Below are 18,567 nucleotides of genomic sequence, written 5' to 3'. Positions count from 1 at the left end.
TGAGATGTTGATTAGGTCATGTCATTGACGGCAATCTATTTGACAAGGGAGACTCGTTCCAAGAGGACAGCAGTCACACATTGTTATTGATGATACTCCGGTCTCTGCCTGTTTTCACCACAGAACGCGTACACGGCGACAGCGATCAACAGCACCAGTTTCTGTACGTCGGCGCGTGACGCCTTCGTCATCCTGGTAGAGAATGTCCTCAGAGTGGCCACCATCAATACCGTGGGGGACTTTGTCCTCTTCCTGGGAAAGGTAACGGCCGCACAGCGACGCCATTTTAGGATTGTTTGTCAGTTCATTTTTTTGTGTATTTTACAAGCATACTAATACTATTCAATCTATCACTGTCTCTCTCTTTATCTTTGTCTCTTTCTTTCTCTTTTCTCCCTCCTTTCTCTTCATCCGTATGTGTGTGTCCAGGTACTGATCGTCTCCTGCACGGCGTTCGTCGGCGTATTGTCGCTTAACTACCAGCGGGACTACACGGTGTGGGTGCTGCCCCTGCTCATCGTCTGCCTGTTCTCCTGGCTGGTGGCCCACTGCTTCCTGTCTGTCTTTGAGATCGTGGTGGACGTGCTCTTCCTCTGCTTCGCCGTGGACACCAAGCACAACGACGGCAGCCCCGGCCGGGAGTTCTACATGGACAAGGCCCTCATGGTGAGGGGAAGGGAGGCTGGGTGGGAGGCTATGGCTACGTCCTGATTCTCCACCTGTCATGGATTTAAAAGGAATGGACTGGTGTAATCACAGATAATCCATTATATTGATCAGATACTCAAGTGGCCGCTCTAACAATGAAAATAAATGTCTTAAAAGCAGTCGGGACATAGCAAGATCAGGTGGGACCATTCTAGCCAATGAGATAGCAGATACGCGTGTGAACAACAGGCACAACTCCAATATAAAGTGTTTTTTCTTAAAGTTGCCAGGATGTCACGTGTCCTACTTATATCAGTACAATCTGAACAACCTATCGGTACGAAACTGCTATTTGATCAAATAAGCCTCGCTTAGTAAATAAGTCGTTAATTTTTTTAAATTCTACACTCATTGAACTCCAAACCAAAAACTCTTAGCTTGATGAGCGACAAAAACAACTAAAAACACCATCTGCCCGGAGAAGACAAATGTTGGGCGCAGTTATCCATCTCACGTCGCCTTTTCCTCTCTGCTGTAATCGTTGGCTAGAGGGAGTTTCCACCGTTGTTAAATTCATACTGTGCCTTCTTTGGTAGAAGGTGGATAATCGGGACGTAGTATATGTCTTGTATATGTCTCTGTTCCATTATCCACACTAACATTCCAATGTATCAGGCCGTACATTCTAACTGGTATGCTAAAGTGGCTAATAGAACATAGCCTTTGTTTTTACCCAGTGCTACTTTTACTAAATTTCTATATGGTGAATAGTGATTATGCACGTATTACACCAAACTCGCCTTGTTATCTCGACACCCAACACAGTCACTCTCTCTTCTGTTTCCCTCTACCTCCCTCTTTAGGAGTTTGTTGAGAACAGTAAGAATATGGCGGGAAGGGATCAGCCCGAGGCAGATGGAGACGGTCGTGAGATGAAGCCTATGGTGAGTTAACCAAACTTTTCCAACAGAGAATACATTCATTTACCTCCATAATCGAGAGTCATACACACAAAATGATGATGCTGATGAAGACAATAGTAAAGTTTAACACTCCATCTGTTTATTGTTGTAGACTCATGCAGGAGGGACTTTTGCTTGACCAAACCAGAAGACGGAAACCAAAAGGCATTCCTAACGTTTCCATGATATCACTCCAGTCCCACGACTACAATATTTCTGATAACCTGTTTGTTAATTTATGGCACATTTTACATGAAAGCTTTGGTTGTTGTTTTTTTAAGCGCAATATCTTTTTGTAACACATCCATCAAGAATATTGTTAATGTAGTTTTTGTGCTATTGTACAGGCTGTAGAGTTGGTGTTTTGTAGTTTAGCTTCTTGTGTGTGGAAGTGTTGTGTGAGATTCAAATGCATCATGTCATCACTGTTATTTTTTTTAACTGCTAATATTGTACACCACAAGTGTTTTTGTATATCAATGTCTTTTTAGGTTGTGGTAATGAGGATCATGGTCTCTTCTAATGCTGCATTGGTACATCTAATACAATTGTGATGACTAACTTGCATAACAGATGATCAACAGGCACTTTTCTCAGTGGGAAAACTCCACCCCTCAATGTATTTTGACCCTGTTGAAAGATTTCCTTTATGGAATAGAATAAATTTAAATTTAGCCAGCTTCCAATGTTTACCATAAGTGAAAATCCCTATGTTGTGGTAATATTGAGTCATTGCTCCTGATTGCGTTTGTAATACTGTATCCGTTGAAAAAGGGATTCCCTATAACTGTATCTCTATTCATGAATGCGAACAGAGTTTTAACCCAGAATGTTCTGGATAACGTTTTTATGCAGAGAAATAAAACAACAAAGATAAAAAATGTCCACCTGTGATTGTTAGAGCTGTGGCCAAGAGAGGATCAGTTCTAATAGGGACATGGGTTTGTGTCTGGATGTCATTAAGATATCCACTCAGGGAGAAACATTCAAACAAAATATATATATATGGGTATATATATATATATATATAGTGCCAGTCAAAAGTTAACACACCTACTCATTCAAGAGTTTCTTTATTTGTACTATTTTCCACATTGTAGAATAATAGTGAATACATCAAAACTATGAAATAACACATATGGAATTATGTAGTAACCAAAAAAGTGTTAAACAAATCAAAATAGATTTTATATTCTTCAAAATGGCCTCCCTTTGCCTTGATGACAGCTTTGCACACTCTTGGGATTCTCTCAACCAGCTTCACCTGGAATGCTTTTCCAACCGTCTTGAACGAGTTCCCACGTATGATGAGCACTTGTTGGCTGCTTTTCCTTCACTCTGCGGTCCAACTCATCCCTAACCATCTCAATTGGGTTGAGGTCGGGTGATTGTGGAGGCTAGGTCATCTGATGCAGCACTCCATAACTCTACTTCTTGATCAAATAGCCATTACACAGCCTGGAGGTGGGTTGGGTCATTGTCCTGTTTAAAAACAAATGATGGTCCCACTAAGTGCAAACCAGATGGGATGGCGTATCACTGCAGAATGCTGTGTTAGCCATGCTGGTTCAGTATGCCTTGAATTCTAAATAAATCACTGAGTGTCACCAGCAAAGTACCATCACACCACCACCTCCATGCTTCATGGTGGGAACCACACATGCAGAGATCATCTGTTCACCTACTCTGCGTCTCACAAACACATTAAGAAGGAAAGAAATTCCACGAATGTAACGTTAACAAGGCACACCTGTTAATTGAAACACATTCCAGGTGACTACCCCATGAAGCTGGTTGAGAGAATGCCAATGTAACCGATGTTAAATGGCTAGCTTGTTAGCGGGGTGCGCGCTAATAGCGTTTCAATCGGTGATGTCACTCACTCTGAGACCTTGAAGTAGTTGTTCCCCTTGCTCTGCAAGGGCCGTGGCTTTTGTGGAGCAATAGGTAACGATGCTTCGTGGGAGGCAGTTGGCTATGTGTGCAAAGAGTCCCTGGTTCGAGCCCAAGTAGGGGCGAGGAGAGGGCCGGAAGCAATACTGTTACATTGGTGCCGTAACGTGGATCATAGTGAACCGCCGTTGATCAACACCGGCTTCGTCGCCGGGAGTTGCTATGCCATAAATAGGTTGGGAGTGAAATCTCTTACACAAGAAAAAAAAACTTGTTTTGTCAGGTATATCTTTTAGATTAACTGATTCAAAGTTGTTGATACATATATTTCATTTTATTTGTGTATATTGATAGTAAATATGACTTATATTGTTGGAAAAGGAGACCGTGTTTTCAGTGATGAGCTTGAACTGGGTCTTCGGAGGGGGAGGTTTTTCAGGGAGTTGCCTCAGACCCCAGCTAGAACTATAGATGTTGTAGATTCACCAAAGTTTTGCTTTACTCAGGTGCCTAGCGACACACCCTCAGCTCCTGTAATTATGCCTAGTGACACCCCCTCAGATAGTTCAGAGGTGGCCAGTCCTGACTTGGGAAATCTTATCACACAACTCGCCCATCAGATAGGACAGTCTATATCAGCTCAAATTAGGAAGGAAGGTGAGAGGAAGGAGGATAGAGGCGCAAATTCTCAGAGCTCCAGTGCAGGACAGACATTCACTGACACACCCCTTAATTTATCTTGTATGAAGTTGGTCGTGCAGTCTGACGTGAGAGAGACTCCATGTTTCAGAGGGGAGGGGTCTGACAAGTACTCAGTACATGAATGGGAGGAGCTCATGGACGATTACCTGAGAAAGAGGGGCGTGCCGGTCATAGAACAGTCACAGGAGATCGTGTCCAAGCTTCTGGGGAGAGGTAGAGACATCAAGATAACACTCTGCAGCAATACATCTCTGAAACCTCACGAGAACCCCAAAGTGATAATAGATATACTGAAACAACATTTCAGTGAGTTGACACATTCGTCCATGCCTCTTGCCGATCTTTATAACACTTTGCCAGTACTATGAGATAATGCCATGGAGTACTGGATCCGTTTGAACAAGGCGGTAGATGTGGCCGACGAGTGTTTGAGGAGGCAGGGTCGGAGCATCGAGGACTCCAGCCGAGAGGTAACGGTGATGTTTGTGAAACACTGCCCAGATCCTTCTCTTTCTGCGGTTTTAAAGTTCTAAACAGCTGATAGGTGGACAGCAGCTGAGATTAAAAAAAGAACGTCTGGACGAGTATCAGTCTGAAATGAAAGCCCAAATGCTGACCAGGTCAAAGCACCCTGCTGCTGTCAGACAGGTGGTCACACATGTCCAGACGCCTGTACTTGAAGATGAAGTGACATCTTGTCCATTGTCTCCTAACCAGAGTGAGGTAATTGTCACACCCTCTAATCAAACTGTGGGAAACTGCATGCAATCCTTGATAAGCCTACTTGATCGTGTGCTAACTCAGACAACAGTAAGACCGCAGCACCCACCTAACCAAGGGTACTCTTACAGGAAATATTGCATGGTGTGTAATGGTTCAAACCACTCTACACTTGCACAATGTAGAAGGGAGGGTCTGTGTTTGTCATGCTTTGAGTCAGGTCACAGGAAGAAAAATTGTCCGAAGTCTGGGCCTAGATACAGTGAGGGCCGCGGCTTTTGTGGAGCGATGGGTAACGATGCTTTGCGGGAGGCAGTTGTCGATGTGTGCAGAGGGTCCCTGGTTCGAGCCCAGGTAGGGGCGAGGAGAGGGCCAGAAGCTACACTGTTTACATCTATGCTGTCGACCCGGATCACTGGTTGCGGCGGAAAAGGAGGAGGTCAAAAGGGGGGTGAGTGTAACCGATGTGAAATGGCTAGCTAGCGGGGTGCGCGCTAATAGCGTTTCAATCGGTGACGTCACTCACTCTGAGACCTTGAAGTAGTTGTTCCCCTTGCTCTGCAAGGGCCGTGGCTTTTGTGGAGCGATGGGTAACGATGCTTTGCGGGAGGCAGTTGTCGATGTGTGCAGAGGGTCCCTGGTTCGAGCCCAGGTAGGGGTGAGGAGAGCGACGGAAGCAATACTGTACACCAAGAGTGTGCAAAGCTGTCATCAAGGAAAAGAAGAATCTAGAATATATAATCTATTTTGATATAACACTTTTTTGGTTACTACATGATTCCATATGTGTGATTTCATAGGTTTGATGTCTTCACTATTATTCTACAATGTAGAAAATAGTAAAAATAAAGAAAAACCCTGGAATGAGTAGGTGTGTCCAAACTTTTGACTGGTACTGTATACCCAACGATATAGTTAATGAAATTCTAATTGTGATGTTATTGTGCTGTGTTATTTTGGAAATAGCTCCATATCAGACCAGGGTTCAAAGTATTTGTTTTTCTGTCAAATGTATTAGCTGCACTTGATTGAGCTCGCCTGACGTCAAGGAAGAAATGGAATAGTTCCAAAAGTGCCAACCCCACCAATCTGGCAGGCCAAACAGGCTCAATCACTCAAAATAATTGAAAGAAAATAAACTATTTGAACCCAGCTCTGTCCTGCATGAAATTGACTATTTCTATCTCTTCTTTTCATCTACCCTCTGGTGGACATCAGCAATAAATCCCAGATGCCCATGACCCCCATCCTGTCGTCTATGTTGCATCTGGCCCGCTACCACCTGGGCACCGTGGTAGGGATCACCCTGGTGGAGATCCCTCGCCTCATCCTCACCTACATTTACACTGCCTTCGGAAACTATTCACACCCCTTGACTTTTTCCACATTTTGTTGTTATAGCCTGATTTTAAAATGGATTACATTTACTGTAATTGAGGACATTTTGTCGCTGGCCTACACACAATACCCCATAATGTCAAAGTTGAATTATATTTTTTGAAATTTGTACAAGTTAATAAAAAATGAAAAGCTGAGATGTCTTGAGTCAATAAGTATTCAAACCCTTTATTCAGGAGTAAAAATGTGCTTAACAAGTCACATAATAAGTTGCATGGACTCACTCTGCGTGCAATAATAGTGTTTAACAGAATTTTTAAATTACTACCTCATCTTTGTACCCCACATAAACAATTATCTGTAAAGTCCCTCAGTCGAGCAGTGAATTTCAAACAGATTCAACCACAAAGACCAGGGAGGTTTTCCAATACCACTCTTCATATTTTCAAGCATGGAGGTGGCGGCATCATGTTATGGGTATGCTTGTCATAGGCAAGGACTAGGGAGTTGTTTAGGATAAAAAGAAAATGAATAGAGCTAAGCACAGGCAAAATCCTAGAGGAAAACCTCCTGGTTCAGTCTGCTTTCCAACAGACAATGAGAGACAAATTCATCTTTCAGCAGGACAATAAGCTAAAACACAAGGCCATATACACAATGGAGTTGCTTACCAAGATGACATTGAATGTTCCTAAATCAGTTTGAAAATCTATGGCAAGACTTGAAAATGGCTGTCTAGCTATGATCAACAACCAACTTAACAGAGCTTGAAGAATTGTATAAAGAATAACGGAGACTTACCCAGAAAGACTCCGTTGTAATCGCTGCCAAAAGCGATTCTAGCATCTATTGACTACGGGATGTGAATACTTATGTAAATGTAATATTTCTGTATTTTCATTTGCAATACATTTGCATATATATATATATATATATATATATATATATATATATATATATATATATATATATATTACTTTGTGTAGATGGGTGAAAAATATATATATTTTGAATTCGGGCTGTAACAATAAAATGTGGAATAAGTCAAGGGGCGTGAGTACTTTCTGAAGGCACTGTACAAGCAGCTCAAAATAAAAGTATGTATTTTATCATATTCAGTCACTATCCTAAACTAACCTAAAACCAGCTTAGAGGCACATTATTTCCCTTTTCATACACGGTCTTGGATCCACAGCCAGCTCAAAGGAAAAGTATGTCCTTTATCGAAGTACAGAACTGTGGAACCAGGTCAAAGGTTGAGTATGTCCTTTACCAAATTCACTTATGCAGTAGCAACAACCAGTTTAAAGTCCTTTTTCACAATTACCTAAATCCACAACCAGATCAAAGGAAAAGTAAGTCCTTTATGACATTCACTTACAGTTGAAGTCGGAAGTTTACATACACCTTAGCCAAATACATTTAAACTCAGTTTTTCACAATTCCTGACATTTAATCCAAGTAAAAATTCCCTGTCTTAGGTCAGTTAGGATAACTACCTTGTTTTAAGAATGTGAAATGTCAGAATAATAGTAGAGATAATTATTTATTTCAGCTTTTATTTCTTTCATCACATTCCCAGTGGGTCAGAAGTTTACATACACTCAATGAGTATTTGGTAGCATTGCCTTTAAATTGTTTAACTTGGATCAAATGTTTCTGGTAGCCTTCCACAAGCTTCCCACAATAAGTTGGGTGAATTTTCCTCCTGACAGAGCTGGTGTAACTGAATCAGGTTTGTAGGCCTCCTTGATCGCACACGCTTTTTCAGTTCTGCGCACAAATGTTCTATAGGATTGAGGTCAGGGCTTTGTGATGGCCACTCCAATACCTTGACATTGTTGTTCTTAGGCCATTTTGCCACAACTTTGGAAGTACGCTTGGGGTCATTGTCCATTTGGAAGACCCATTTGCGACCAAGCTTTAGCTTCCTGACTGATGTCTTGAGATGTTGCTTCAATATATCCACATAATTTTCCTACCTCATGATGCTATCTATTTTGTGAAGTGCACAAGTCCCTCCTGCAGCAAAGCACCCCCACAACATGATGCTGCTTCCCCCGTGCTTCACAGTTGGGATGGTGTTCTTCGGCTTGCAAGCTTCCCCCTTTTTCCTCCAAACATAACAATATTAATTTTGGCCAAACAATTCTATTTTTGTTTCATCAGACCAGAGGACATTTCTCCAAAAAGTACGATCTTTGTCCCCATGTGCAGTTGCAAACCGTAGTCTGGCTTTTTTATGGCGATTTTGGAGCAGTGGCTTCTTCCTTGCTGAGCAGCCTTTCAGGTCATGTCGACATAGGACTTGTTTTACTGTGGATAAAGACACATTTGTACCTGTTTCCTCCAGCATCTTCACAAGGTCCGTTGCTGTTTTTCTGGGATTGATTTGCACTTTCACACCAAAGTACGTTAATCTCCCTTCCTGAGCGGTATGACGGCTGCGTCGTCCCATGGTGTTTATACTTGCATACTATTGTTTGTACAGATGAACGTGGTACCTTCTGGCATTTGGAAATTGCTCCCAAGGATGAACCAGACTTGTGGAGGTCTACAATTTTAATTATGAGGTCTTGGTTGATTTCTTTTGATTTTCCCATGATGTCAAGCAAAGAGGCACTGAGTTTGAAGGTAGGCCTTGAAATACATACACAGCTACACCTCCAATTGACTCAAATGATGTCAATTAGCCTATCAGAAGCTTCTAAAGCCATGACATCATTTTCTGGAATTTTCCAAGCTGTTTAAAGGCACAGTCAACTTAATCTATGTAAACTTCTGACCACTGGAATGGTGATACAGTGAAGCATAAGGGAAATAATCTGTCTGTAAACAATTGTTGGGAAAATGACTTGTTTCATGCACAAAGTAGATATCCTAACCGACTTGCCAAAACTATAGTTTGTTAACAAGAAATGTGTGCAGTGGTTTATAAACAAGTTTAATGACTCCAACCTAAGTGTATGTAAACTTCTGACTTCAACTGTATGTCCACATGAAGTGGAGACTGGCTCATTAAACACATCCAGACAGATAGAGCACAGAAACTGCTCTTTAGATGGGAGACTGCTGGAGGAAGCCATATCTAGAAAGAGAAGGAGGAACAAAACTCAGCAATAAAAGATACGTCCTCTCACTGTCAACTGCGTTTATTTTCAGCAAACTTAACATGTGTAAATATTTGTATGAACATAACAAGATTCAACAACTGAGACATAAACTGAACAAGTTCCACAGACATGTGACTAACAGAAATGGAATAATGTGTCCCTGAACAAAGGGGGGGGGGGGGGTCAAAATCAAAAGTCAGTATCTGGTGTGGCCACCAGCTGCATTAAGTACTGCAGTGCATCTCCTCATGGACAGCACCAGATTTGCCAGCTCTTTCTGTAAGATGTTACCCCACTCTTCCATCAAGGCACCTGCAAGTTCCTGGACATTTCTGGGGGGAATGGCCCTAGCCCTCACCCTCCGATCCAGCAGGTCCCAGACGTGCTCAATGGGATTGAGATCTGGGCTCTTTGCTGGCCATGGCAGAACACTGACATTCCTGTCTTGCAGGAAATCACGCACAGAACGAGCAGTGTGGCTGGGGGAATTGTCATGCTGGAGGGTAATGTCAGGATGAGCCTGCAGGAAGGGTACCACATGATGGAGGAGGATGTCTTCCTGTAACGCACAGCGTTGAGATTGCCTGCAATGACAACAAGCTCAGTCCGATGTGACACCGCCCCAGACCATGACAGACCCTCCACCTCCAAATCGATCTCGCTCCAGAGTACAGGCCTCGGTGTAACGCTCATTCCTTCGACGCTAAAAGCAAATCCGACCATCACCCCTGGTGAGACAAAACCGTGACTCGTCAGTGAAGAGCACTTTTTGCCAGTCCTGTCTGGTCCAGCGACGGTGGGTTTGTGCCAATAGGCAACATTGTTGCCGGGGATTTCTGGTGAGATCCTGCGTTACAACAGGCCTACAAGCCCTCAGTCCAACCTCTCTCAGCCTATTGCTGACAGTCTGAGCACTGATGGAGGGATTGTGCCTTCCTGGTGTAACTCGGGCATTTGATGTTGCCATCCTGTACCTGTCCCGCAGGTGTGATGTTTGGATGTACCGATCCTGTGCAGGTGTTGTTACACGTGGTCTGCCACTGCAAGGACAATCAGCTGTCCTGTCTCCCTGTAGCGCTGTCTTAGGTGTCTCACAGTATGGACATTGCAATTTATTGCCCTGGCCACATCTGCAGTCCTCATGCCTCCTTGCAGCATGCCTAAGGCACGTTCACACAGATGAGCAGGGACCCTGGGCATCTTTCTTTTGGTGTTTTCAGAGTCAGTAGAAAGGCCTCTTTAGTGTCCTACGTTTTCATAACTGTGACCTTAATTGTCTACCGTCTGTAAGCTGTTAGTGTCTTAACGACCGTTCCACAGGTGCATGTTCATTAATTGTTTATGGTTCATTGAACAAGCATGGGAAACAGTGTTTAAACCCTTTACAATGAAAATCTGTGAAGTTATTTGGATTTTTACGAATTTTCTTTGAAAGACAGGGTCCTGGAAAAGGGACGTTTCTTTTTTTGCCTCAAAAATGGGGTCCCAGAAGCCACTCAAAGATTGGCATGACCATAACATGTGTCCAACAGTCGCTGGACTCTGGTGGCATCTCAAACACTTGGGGTCCACATTTGAGTATATTTTTGCAATGGAGTAATGGAGATGGTGCAAAACTTTAAACTGAATGAGCCCATGCCTTATGCAAAATGATGAGGTGTGGATACGTTCAATACTTTGTTGCCATATCGCGTAGCTCACCACCCATGTCTTGCTCCCATGCAGATTTTGTATTTGCCGAGGAATGCGGATTAATGTTCTGTATTATGTTGTATAATTTGGAGATTGTGCCCTTTTGATATGGGTTAAGAACTAAGCACCTCTCAACTGGACACTGAGTGTGCTCTAGTGGAAATGAAGGAAAATGTTTTTAAGCAAAGCTGCGAGTTTGCAGATATCTAAAAAGGTGAGTATTGGGAATATTATGGTTAACCCCTCAGGGTATCGTATGAGACAAATGTGGTATCAACAAATAGGTCACAGAAAAACACCAGACCGTTCCTATGCCAGAACTGGAAAGCCTGTGTCAATCTGTGACGCTGGGAAGAGATGATTAGATGTTAATGGAAAGAAGCCGCTTGCTTGTCTAAAGTGATTTCGGAATTGGGACCAGATTTTAAGAGAGTTCTTGACAATGGGTTTCAAAACATGGCTGCCAAGGTTCATAGGCAGTGGGGAGGACAGGAGCGAGACAGGAGAAGTTGGAAGGCTTGGCTGTAACTCCATGATGCCCCAAGTTGGACCATCCTTGCTTTCAAATGTAGAAACCCAATAAACACATTTAGATATATTTACTGACCAGTAGTAGTGTAAAAAAATGGGGAATGTCCAGCCCGCCTGCGGGCTTAGGTCTCTCTACGTATACCTTTATCATTCGTGGATTTTACTTATTCCAAGTGAAGTTGGAAATGTAGCTGTCCAGTTGTTTGAACATTGACTTTGGCAGAAAAATGGGAATCAATTGGAATAAGTACAAAAACCTAGGTAGTACAGTCATCTTAACAGAATTAATGGGACCTGCTAATGAAATGGGAACAGACGACCACCATATGAAATCCTGCTTAGTGCGCTCCAGGAGTGTACTGAAGTTATGTTTAAACAGAGCCTTAAAAGAGCGCGTGACCTTTATCCACAAATTAGTAAAGACCTGATGCTCCACCTTAAATGGGAAGTTGGTATACCCAATTCCTTCTGCTAACTGATTAATCGGGAGGAGCACACTCTTTGTTAGGTTTAACTTAGAATCAGAGAATGTCCCAAAACCTTGTAGCATGTCCAAGAGATAGGGTATAGACTCCACAGGGTTAGAGATATATAAAAGATGATTGTCTGCTTATAAGGACACCTTCTGAGTTATGTCACCCCTTAGTATTCCTTTACTCTTCTCCTCTGACCGCAGGGCGATTGTCACAAGTGTAGAGAGGAGTAGGCAGGAGGCAGTCGCAGGTTTAGAACTACTGAAATGGGTTCATGCACCATATATAAAAGCGGGACGAAACCCAAAGTGCAAAATAATAAAGTACTCAGGAAATAGTAGGAGAGATTCCTCTCAGGAAAACAAGCAACATTTACAATGACCAACAAAGACAAATGACAGAGGGAGTATATACAGTCGTGGCCAAACGTTTTGAGAATGACACAAATATACATTTTCACAAAGTCTGCTGCCTCAGTTTGTATGATGGCAATTTACATATACTCCAGAATGTTATGAAGACTGATCAGATGAATTGCAATTAATTGCAAAGTCCCTCTTTGCTATGCAAATTAACTGAATCCCCAAAAACATTTCCACTGCATTTCAGCCCTGCCACAAAAGGACCAGCTGACATCATGTCAGTGATTCTCTCGTTAACACAGGTGTGAGTGTTGACGAGGACAAGGCTGGAGATCACTCCACTGTCATGCTGATTGAGTTCGAATAACAGACTGGAAGCTTCAAAAGGAGGGTGGTGCTTGGAATAATTGTTCTTCCTCTGTCAACAATGGTTACCTGCAAGGAAACACGTTCCGTCATCATCGCTTTGCACAAAAAGGGCTTCACAGGCAAGGATATTGCTGCCAGTAAGATTGCACCTAAATCAACCATTTATCGGATCATCAAGAACTTCAAGGAGAGAGGTTCAAATGTTGTGAAGAAGGCTTCAGGGCACCCAAGAAAGTCCAGCAAGCACCAGGACAGTCTCCTAAAGTTGATTCAGCTGCGGGATCGGGGCACCACCAGTACAGAGCTTGCTCAGGAATGGCAGCAGGCAGGTGTGAGTGCATCTGCACGCACGGTGAGGGGGAGACTTTTGGAGGATGGCCTGGTGTCAAGAAGGGCAGCAATTAAGCCACTTCTCTCCAGGAAAAACATCAGGGACAGACTGATATTCTGCAAAAGATACAGGGATTGGACTGCTGAGGACTGGGGTAAAGTCATTTTCTATGATGAATCCCCTTTCCGATTGTTTGGGGCATCCGGAAAAAAGCTTGTCCGGAGAAGACAAGGTGAGCGCTACCATCAGTCCTGTGTCATGCCAACAGTAAAGCATCCTGAGACCATTCATGTGTGGGGTTTCTTCTCAGCCAAGGGAGTGGGCTCACTCACAATTTTGCCTGAGAACACAGCCATGAATAAAAAATGGTACCAACACATCCTCCGAGAGCAACTTTTCCCAACCATCCAGGAACAGTTTGGTGATGAACAATGCCTTTGCCAGCATGATGGAGCACCTTGCCATAAGGCAAAAGTGATAACTAAGTGGCTCGGGGAACAAAACATCGATATTTTGGGTCCATGGCCAGGTAACTCCCCAGACCTTAATCCAATTGAGAACTTGTGGTCAATCCTCAATAGGCGGGTGGACAAACAAAACCCCCCAAATTCTGATAAACTCCAAGCATTGATTATGCAAGAATGGGCTGCCATCAGTCAGGATGTGGCCCAGAAGTTGGAGTCCTCAACTGGCAGAAGCGACTCCGAGATGCTGGCCTTCTAGGCAGTTCCTCTGTCCAGTGTCTGTGTTATTTTAACCATCTTCATTTTATTTTATTGGTCAGTCTGAGATATGGCTTTTTCTTTGCAACTCTGCCTAGAAGGCCAGCATCCCGGAGTCGCCTCTTCACTGTTGACGTTGAGACTGGTGTTTTGCAGAGTACCAATCCATTTATATATGGTGATTAGCGTTTTTTGCACATTTTAAACAGAGCTCACCTTGTTATCTCATCACCCAACACGCTTTTCACGTTATCTTTTCTTTCTCTCTCTCTCTCTTTAGGAGTTTGTAGAGAACAGTAAGAATATGGCGGGACGGGATCGGTCCAATGCAGATGGAGTCTGTGCTGAGATAAAGTCCATGGTGAGTTAACAAAACTTTTCCAACAGAGAATACATTCATTTACCTCCATAATCTAGAGTCATATACCCAAAATGATGATGCTGATGAAGACAATAGTAAAGATTAACACTCCATTTGTTTATTGTTGTAGACTCATGCAGGAGGGACTTTTACTTGAAAAACCAAACCTGAAGACAGAAACCAAAGGCATTCCCAGAAGTTTTCTTGAATCCATGTGCAAAAGGTTTAACATGATATCACTCCAGTCCCAGAGACAACAATATTTTTTGATAACCTGTTTATTAATTTATGGCACACTTAGTTTTTTTTAAAAGCACAATGCCTTTTTGTAACAAATGTTTTATGTGACATAAGTACATCCGTCAAGAATATTGTTAGTGTAGCTTGGTGCAATTTTATAGGCTGTAGAGTTTATGTTTTTTAGTTAAGCGTCTTCTGGGTCAAATTATTGTGAGAGAATATTCAAATGCATTCCATGTCACCACTGTTATTTTGTAACCACCACTATGATACACTACAAGTGTTTTGTATCTCAAATGACTTTTGGGATTGTGGTAATGATGATCATGGTCACTTCTTGTCTTGCATTTGTATATCTAATACAATTTTGAGAAATACAACTGACTAGCATAACAGAAAAGTTCTTACATGGACATTTTTGAAAGTTAGTGATTTGTGAAAAGGTGTTCGTTCTCCCTCGCCTGTTAACAGGATCATTTTACTCCTTACTACAGTGGATCAAATATGAAAGAGGCATTTACTCTGATGAGGAAGTTTTTATAGTAGTTGAACATATTAAATGCAGGTCCTACAAATGCTTAGTTTGTCTTCTGTCAAAGGCAATGGATGATCATAACTGACAATCCCAAAATGATGGCTTGAGTTTGTAATACTCTGTAGAAAAAGGAATTGCCTAGAAGTGTATATTTATTCATAAATGAAAGCAGAGTTCAACACAGAATATGATGTATAACATTTTTATGCAGTGGACTTCATTGATCTCGCCTGATGCGGTTGAACCAATGGAATAGTCCCTAAAGTACAGACCCTGCCCATCTGGCACGCCATACCGGCTCAATCAAACGGCAAAAGTATTTGAAAGAAAACAAATACTATTTGAACCCAGGTCTGTAGTGTACCACATACTATTTCAAACTCCTCTTTTCCTGTACTCTGTGTTGGACATCAGGAATACATCTCAGCTGGCCCTGACCCCGTCCTATCCTCTATGACGCAACTGTCCCCCTAAAACCTGGGCAACGTGGCCAAAGATTCATTCATCATCACCCTGGTGGAGATCCCTGGTCTCATCCTCACCTACATCCACAACCCGCTCAAAGGAAAAGTACGTCCTTTATTACATTCACTGTCGCAAACCGAAAACCAGCTCAAAAGCAAGTTCTTTCTCACATTCAACTACATCAACAGTCAGGAGGAAAAGCTTCATTTCCAATTGTTCCAAGCGGTGAAAACCCTTTGTTTTTGAGACAGGGTGACACCAAAGCTGTGTTGTATTCATTAAGTATATCTTAGCAAATTTTGAAAGATGCATTATGGTACATTACAAGCTCAAAACATTTTTCAACACAAATGACAATTTAGGGCAATAACCCGAAAAAAAGATTCTCTGTCCATTGTTTAATCAGCCTGTGTGATTGACAGGAGAGATGATGAGAGGAGCTGAGTTTTTTCCATCATCATTATTACTGGGGATGAAGAAGGGAAAGAGTTTATCTTTAAAGGTGCAGCCAGTGAAAGAGTAGATATGAGACCTGGCCTCCACATTGTAAAAGGAGACCTGACCCTCCTCATAGTCCACAAACACCCCCACCTTCTTAGGCTTCTCTCTCAGGGACAGGATGACTTGGGGGGAGGCACAGGCTGTGTATTGATTCCCATCCATTAAGACCACAGTCCAGAGTCCATATTCAGGGCTAGGTGATACAGACCCCTTCCTGTCTATGGACTCTCTGGCCACTCCTAAAGTCCACCTAGTCTTACCGTTAACCGTCACCTCATAGTAAAATCTCCCTGAGGAGAAGCCATCCTGTCCAAGGACAAATAAATACTTATTAAACCTTTTTGGATTGTCAGGAAGATTCTGTGGTGTGTCTCCACATCTTACTTGTTTCCCATCTTCAGACAGGATGAGTTTGGGATGTGCTGTATCAGGGTCCAGAGTCACATCCACTGCATACTGCTGAATCCTCTTCAGTTTGACTTCAGGCAGCTTCTCCATCTCTTTATTCAGTGTCTCCTCAAGCTGAGACACAGCTTTCCTAACAGTCCCCACACACAGATCACTGTGAACATTGATCTCAGACCAGTCCTTGGTGTGTGGAGGGGTGCACACTAGTAATGGGTAGTTCTGGAGAAGTTGGAGGTGGTCCTCAGTGTGTGAGAGCTGCTTCAGATCAGTGCTTCTCCTCTTTAGCTCAGTGATTTCCTGCTCCAGATCTTTAATGATCCCTTCAGCCTGCCTCTCTACTGCTTTCTGCTTCTCCTCAATCACCTCAATCAGCTCAGCCTGGCTTTTCTCAATGGAGCGCACCAGAGTAGTGAAGACTTGCACGCTGTCTGCTATCTCCCTCTCTGCATCTCTCTTGCTGAGATCTACTGAGAGTTTGATGTCTTTAACCTTCTGCATTCGTTCCTGGATAATCTGCTGCACTTCTGCCTCAGTTTTCCCCAGCTGAGCCTTCCTCTCTCTACACTCTTCCTCTATAGGGACAGTGTCATGAGTCTTGTGTTCTGCCTCAGTGCAGAACTGACACACACATGTCTGGTCAGTCCTACAGAACATCTCCAGGAGTCTGTCATGTTTCTTACAGATCCTGTCTTCCAGGTTCTCCACAGGGTCGATCAGTTTGTGTCTCTTGAAGGCTGGAGCTATCTGATGAGGTTCCAGGTGAGTCTCACAGTAAGAGGCCAGACACACCAGGCAGGACTTCATGGCACTGAGCTTCGTCCCAGTGCAAACGTCACAGGGCACTTTTCCAGGTTTGGGAGGGGATTCATCTTTACCTCTGTCTCTCATCTTTTTAAAATTCTCTACAACCTCTCTTAATGTTGTGTTAACACGAAGCTCAGGTTGTCTGTAGAACTTCTCCTTACACAGTGGACATTGGCACAGGTCCTTGCTATCCCAGTACTTTGTGATACAGGCAATGCAGAAGTTGTGTCCACATGAAGTGGTGACTGGCTCAGTGAACACATCCAGACAGATAGAGCACAGGAACTGCTCTTCAGACTGGAGAATGCTGGAGGAAGACATATCTAGAGAGAGAGAGAGCAAAGTCGAAAATGTAAACCAGTTAAAGTTCAACATTTTTATTTAGCAAATTGCAGCAAACCTTAAAATCAAAATAATAATAGACTCCAGCTCCAGATTATAATCAATAGTCATTAACACAATATATATGTTTTTTAACGGAGCATTTTCCATTTCCTGGAATGAGTCAGCTCTCGATAGATTCAGTGACATTGTAAACACGGCACAGGTCCCTGGACATTATCCAATCTTGATTAAAGTTGATTAACCGTACTACATGCAGTATAAATTCGTCAATTTACTAAATATAGTTAAACATTGGTACTGTAGATGAAGAAAACAGGAGATTACGATAAAATAAATATACACAGTAATATTTATTCACCCATCCTTGTAAATCTACTCACCTGTTTCTGTTTAAAATAGTGTAAGCGTTTTTCTCCGATTTTTCTCTAGTATTTACTGTAGTTTTAAAAACATAGGAGACTGTGTAGCGGTTTAAGAGAGATGTCAAGTGTTTTGGTGAGTTTATTCATGTGTGCAACATACAGCATGTCGAGCAACTTTAGTTTCACTTTAGCAAAGTTACATCAACATGCTCCTCCCCACCCAGTGCTGCTCTGGAACAGAATTAACCCTTCACATGGCTGATACATTGTTTTACCTTCTCAATACAAACAAGGTTGACAGTTTAAACAGGAGTGTTATAATTGTTTTACAGATCTAGGTAGAATAAGTGTGAATCAGAAATGTGAAACAAGGACCTATTGCAGGTGTATGGAAGGTTTTCAGGCATCAACAACAACAGAATTCTAATTCCACATTGGAATGAATTCTTGTCAGATTTGACCATTAATTAAGAAGCAATAAATGTCCCAGATTGTGCCTTTAAACATACTCACTTTGACTTATACCAACTACCAGTTTATCAAGTCAAGCCAGACAATGGGTGAAAGGAGAAAATGCAGAATGTCTTCACTGTCTGTAGGAAAATGCCTGTGTTCGCTGTATGCTGAAAGCCTGCATCTGCTGCTTGTGGTGCCTGAAGAAGTCTAATGAAATGCAGGTCCTACAAATAT

At 42.6% G+C, this 18,567-nt stretch overlaps 2 protein-coding genes across 3 annotated transcripts in view; one reads left to right on the top strand and one right to left on the bottom strand.

Moving 5' to 3' along the window:
- The window catches only part of LOC120052881 (choline transporter-like protein 1), a 29,091-nt gene extending 26,596 nt beyond the window's left edge, over positions 1-2,495 (top strand). For both annotated transcript variants that reach the window (XM_039000078.1, XM_039000077.1), the window contains 4 exons: positions 124-261; positions 430-666; positions 1,512-1,592; positions 1,723-2,495. In XM_039000078.1, coding sequence (XP_038856006.1) covers positions 124-261; positions 430-666; positions 1,512-1,592; positions 1,723-1,749 — 483 coding nt within the window. In that variant the 3' untranslated portion in view covers positions 1,750-2,495. The remainder of the gene's footprint in view (positions 1-123; positions 262-429; positions 667-1,511; positions 1,593-1,722) is intronic.
- Positions 2,496-15,551: 13,056 nt separating this feature from the next.
- Positions 15,552-18,054, bottom strand: LOC120052880 (E3 ubiquitin-protein ligase TRIM39-like). The gene is made up of 2 exons (XM_039000076.1): positions 17,896-18,054; positions 15,552-17,493 (listed from the first exon to the last, which is right to left on the bottom strand). Exon 2 carries the CDS (start codon positions 17,489-17,491, stop codon positions 15,860-15,862), a length of 1,632 nt encoding a protein of 543 aa, XP_038856004.1. The 5' UTR covers positions 17,492-17,493; positions 17,896-18,054; the 3' UTR covers positions 15,552-15,859.
- Between the last annotated feature and the right edge of the window lie 513 nt (positions 18,055-18,567).

This window comes from Salvelinus namaycush, chromosome 8, assembly GCF_016432855.1.
Source record: "Salvelinus namaycush isolate Seneca chromosome 8, SaNama_1.0, whole genome shotgun sequence".
Lineage (NCBI taxonomy): Eukaryota > Metazoa > Chordata > Actinopteri > Salmoniformes > Salmonidae > Salvelinus > Salvelinus namaycush.
Note: the sequence above shows the minus strand (reverse complement) of the source record. Positions and strands in the feature narration are given on the sequence as shown.

What these genes read in the sequence shown, in the direction of transcription:
- LOC120052880 (XM_039000076.1), bottom strand. Translation starts at nt 17,491, where the DNA reads ATGTCTTCCTCCAGCATTCTCCAGTCTGAAGAGCAGTTCCTGTGCTCT.